Consider the following 5459-nt stretch of genomic DNA (forward strand, 5'->3'; position numbering starts at 1 on the left):
GCACTGGACGATAAACTTTATTTATTATTTTGGGATGCCCTTAATTTAGGCTAAACAATAAACTTTATTGGATAGATAAAATCCCTCTTACGCAGTGTATTTTTCATTTCGTTCTATCACTTTTCAAAACAAAAAAAAAATCACTCATAAATATTATATTAAAAAATAAGTGAATATTAATTTGCAATCACCTAAATTGTAATTATTATATATCTAACACAACTCGAACATCACATAAAATTATATACTAAGTTTAATATCATTTTTTTAAGATAAAGTTTAATATAATGAGCAAGAGTATTAACAAAATAAACTATTATTTATTTATCACTTGAGCAAAACTTACAATGTAACTGCTTTCAAGGCATAGCTCACATCGCAATAATACTCTTCATGACAAGACTCATTAAAATCACTTAAATTAAGTTTGAAGCATTGAATTTAGGTAGAATATTCAGTGATAAAGCGTTTGATAATAGACATCAAATCTTTTGAGGGTTCTGAATTTGGATTAATAGTGAAGAAACCATGTTGCTGTCCTTCAAATTCTACATACTCAATCTTTTTACCCCAATTTTGGAGACTCTTTGCATAGTCTTTAGCTCGGTCTTGGAGTAGGTCACTTCTCCCAACCACAACCAAAATTGGGTCAAGTGCCACTCCCTCAAGGCTGCTACCAAATGTCCCAAACGGATTCACAAGTGGGTGGTCTGTGGTTTCTCCAATTGGTATAGATAACCTCCAAAACCTATCAAATTTCCACTTTTAATAAAATTAATTTTAACAAACAAAATTAAGAAAGAAAAATATTACAATCACCTTTGTGTTCTTGACAAATTGCAATCATACCAAAACAGTTTTTCTTTCAACAAATTATTCATAATTTATTTTTTTATTTTTAAGAATAAATAACATTTTTATCCCCGAATTATGATCGATTCAGATCGTGCCCCCAAATAATTTGCGAAGTTAAAAATTCATCGAACTATACACGTTACTAAAATGTGAAACTTCTGTTAGATTTTTTCTTAAGTGGCTAACTAAATGATGATGTGGTATTTTGGCCAATAATGTGGCAATACCATGTATAGAATAATAAGTAATTTTGCTCTCCGAACTTTGATCACTACTAAATTATGTCTCATTTAAAAAAATCTAATTTTTTTCTTAAAAAAATAATTAAAACCTTAAAAAAATTTAAAAATCATTTTAAGAGATTATGAAAATAAAAAAATACTAAATTTTTTAAATTAATTAAATAAATTTTCAACTATTAAAAAATCAAAATCTAATTAATGAAAAATAACTTTTTATTTTACTTTTTCTTTTCCAATATTAAATAATTTTTTTGAAGACATCTATTTGTTCAATTATATTTCCAATGCATATATTTCATTCTCAGTGTATAGATTCGTAGTAGTTGAAGACATTCATTTGTTTAATTTTATATATGAAATTACTATCTATATATATACATATATATAATATGAGTTTGTATTTGATGAACTGCAAGAACACACGGACAAGAAGAAACAGTTAACATGAATTAAATGATTTAATGTTTTAGTTTTTTTTTTTTAATTTTCTTAATCTTTTGAAATGATTTTTTTAAGGTTTTAATGAACTTTTTTAAGAAAAAAAATTAATAAAAAGGGTGCGATTTGGTATTGGTCAAAGTTTGGGGGGTAAAATTGATAATTATTCTCTATGTGGGATTGATATAGCAATGTCACATCAATGGCCAAAATATCACGTCATATTCTGTTAGCCACCTATAGCGAAATCTAATACAAGTCTCACATTTTAGTAACATGTATAATTCGGAGGGATTTTTAACATCGTGAATCATTCGGTGGCACGATATGAATCAGTCATAGTTGGGAGACAAAAATGTTATTTCTTCTATTCTTAATAATAATTTAGACAAAATTTACACTCAATTTTCATTAAATATTGTAGCATGTTTTATAAGTATCAATGTTTTTTTTCAAAGTGGAACATGCTATATATATAAATATATAAAGTTAGAAAAAAAAAATTATAATCAATGAGTATAACTTTTAAGTATATAATTCTTCATATATTCTCTTGATATTTTCAACTTACGAGTAAGATTAATTAAGAGCATGCTAAACATGTATGTTTTAAGTTTTAGAGAGTGTCTACGTTACTGTGTGGTACGACTCTAACTGAGGTATTTAAAATATATACTTTTTTAGTATATTGAACCACGGTGTTCATTATAGTCATAGCAGACTATTTATAAATTTTTGAGATCCGAATAATTTACAGTGTCAAAAAATCAGAATTCAAACAGTTTGTCACACTCGAATTTGTTTTTTTCATACACATGAAAAATAAATTATTTTAAACTTTGATTTGGACACCATAAATTATTCAAAATTTCTTAAAATTTTACATAGTATCTACTATAATTTCAATTAACACCATCATAAAAAAAAAAATCATAAAAAATTATTTTAGATGCCTCAACTAAGACCGTGCCACACCAATGCGACATTTTTACGTGCTGCACCGTAGACCTTCGCTAAGTTTTATAACATGAGTGATATGGCAACTTTGTTGGCATTTAATAATTGAGAGTGTTGCCACTTAATAATTGAGAGTAGAAAAAGACATATTAAATGCTAATAATACAGGTTATATATATATCAAAAGAAGATTGCTATAAGTCACCTAGGATATGTTTACTTGAAATTTGATTGTAGCACCACTACAAGTTTTAAGCATATTTGACGATTGTGACTTTAGTGTTAGTTTTTTCACTTTAAATATTTACTAAAAGTATTTATATAAGAACATAAAAAATAGGAACTTTTTCTTTTCAACAAAAACTTATACATTAAACATGTAAGAACACTGCCAGAGGAGGTAAAATATCTAATTTTTTTATAATATAGAAAAAAAATTATTAAATAGTTTTCTAATAAGTGATGTAAAATTATATTTTTTTTACCTAAATGGACAGTATTTTTCTATATATATAGTAAAACAATATTCATCAAGCTATAAATATTTTATTATTTTTTTATAAACTTTTGTATATATATATATGAGTGTGATACTATTATATTTAATTATTTTATTTTTTAAAATGAATAAAATATTTTTTTAAAAATATAATATTTAAATGATATATAGAAAAAATAGAGAAGTTGATGTATGGTATAACGTAAAAGTTTAATGTAAATTATAAAAAAAATATATATATGTTTTGGTGGTGTATTTTATAACACACTTTCTCTATAATATTTAGTTAAAACTTACAAAAACATCTTTCATCAACTTCATTATACATATATTTATAATAACTATACACAAACTACAATTAATACATATCTACATTTACTTATTATTTATATAATATTTTAATATTATTATTTTTCTTTATAAGCTTTCTCCTATTTAGTATATATATATTTTAATTATTTTATTTTATTTTAATTAATAAAATATATTTAAATATATAATATTTAAATAATGTAGAGAAATATATAGAGAAGTTGATGTATGGTATAATGTAAAACTTAAAAGTAAAATAAAAAAAATGTGTATTTTGGAGAGATATTTTAGAGGATGGAGTAGAACATTTATATTGGGGTGATCTAAATAAATATATTTAATATTTTTCATTTAATTATTTTTCACGTATTTAAAGTTTATTATGAGAAAAAACTAAAGAAAATGACAAAATAATCTCCCAAAGAGAAAGAAAAAAAAAACATAAGATAAAATAAAACAGCACAAAATAATTGTCCAACTCCAAATCACAAAAGCAAAGCAAGAAAAGAAATACCAACCTATCAATTAAGTCCAAATTGAGAAAAGCATCCTTAGAACCCTCAGCCTCCGATTTACATCTCACTGTTCCGCCGAAAAACGGCGCCAAAAGAACGTAACCCTTTACTCTCACCCGACCCAACTCGGCCGATTCATTTCCCAGTCGAACCGCCAAGTGGTGAGCCATGTTCCCACCAGCCGAGTCCCCACAAATGAACACCTTCCCAAAATCCGCCACGTCACACAGCCACTTGTCCGGTTCCTCCGACTCGGCTTCGCCCTGGAGCCACTTCACAGCTGTGTACCCGTCCTCGATAGCCGCCGGAAGCCTATTCTCCGGCGCAAGCCGATAGTCCGGCGCAACGATTACGGCTTGGAGGTCCGAAGCCAGCCGTAAGCAGTAGTTTTGGCAGTTCGGCCAGGTGCGCGAGCCGATGCAGAAGCCGCCACCGTGGATGTAGAAGAAGATCGGAAGCTTAGAGCCGGATTGAGACGCGGCCGGCTTGTAGAGCCGGAGCCAGAGATCGTTGACCTTGTCGAAAACGATATCTTTCCATATAACGGAGCCGTCGTCGTTTACAGGGACGTCGAAGCTGGGCTTGGAGGAACGAACGATGGAGCCGTCACTGTAAACGCGGAGGACACCACGACATTCATCTACTTCGTACGGTTGAGATGGGGCAGAGGCAGTGGAGGAGGAGACCGCGGTGCTGTTAAACGACATGTCGTTGGCAGTGAAGATGGATGTATGGGATTTGGAGTGAAGAGAACGAAAATCTGTTGATTTTTAAAGGTAGCGAAGAGCAAGTGTTTGGTATTTGTTATTTGGCACCTAGTTTTTGTAGTCTTGTGTGGGTTGTGACCTTGTGTATCATTAACGTTTCGAAATTGTAATTAATACATTGTATTATATAAAACTATCTACTATTCCATCAATATTGGTACTAATCTAATGTATGGAATTTTGTAATACACAGCTACGTATAAATTATAGGATGATTATTTTGCATGTCGTGAATATTGATTTTGTATTAAGGCCTCATTCCCAAAGTTGTTGGGTGGTTTTGTTTTATATTTTGCCACATAATGGTTTTTATTTTTATTAGTTTTGTCGTTTGTTTCTATTTGACAATAATAATAATATTTTCCAAGCCGGCACAGGTGAAGTGCTTTTCCGAAAGTTCATGGGATTTACTATGCTCTAACTTTGCGTTTTAAGCATGTTTACCAAGTTGCCTTATCTAAAAAGACAATAAGTTAAAATTAATATTTAAACACAACAGATGGGTAAAATGATATTTTCACAAGAAGCAACACAAAAACATTTCAGGAAAAAAAAAACATAAAATGTGTAAAGTGTTTGTTGGCAGTCAACAATTGGTTATATTGTCCGATTCCGGATTCTTTTTTATGGATAAAATTACTATATTTATATATGTATATACACATATGCCTATGCCCCCAAGTTTTAGGTATAGTACAGTAAAACCTAGTGTGGTAAATATTGCAATCATGATATAATTAATTGTCTGTTATTTTTTCTGTTAAACATCGTTTAAGTTTGTTTCTTAGATTTAAATAACTTAGCTGAGTTGTCAAGTTCTAGAAGACCAATATATATATATATATGTGAGGCTCAAATTTCAGAATTAATAACA

The 5459-nt window shown here is 29.1% G+C and overlaps 1 protein-coding gene across 1 annotated transcript; it reads right to left on the minus strand.

Moving 5' to 3' along the window:
• Positions 1–230: 230 nt before the first annotated feature.
• Positions 231–4843, minus strand: LOC133788885 (carboxylesterase 15-like). The gene is made up of 2 exons (XM_062226522.1): positions 3822–4843; positions 231–748 (listed from the first exon to the last, which is right to left on the minus strand). The coding sequence occupies exons 1-2, from the start codon at positions 4523–4525 to the stop codon at positions 442–444; spliced, it is 1011 nt and encodes a 336-aa protein (XP_062082506.1). The 5' UTR covers positions 4526–4843; the 3' UTR covers positions 231–441.
• Positions 4844–5459: the final 616 nt, after the last annotated feature.

The sequence above is a fragment of the Humulus lupulus genome, chromosome 7 (assembly GCF_963169125.1).
Source record: "Humulus lupulus chromosome 7, drHumLupu1.1, whole genome shotgun sequence".
NCBI classification, from domain to species: Eukaryota; Viridiplantae; Streptophyta; class Magnoliopsida; order Rosales; family Cannabaceae; genus Humulus; species Humulus lupulus.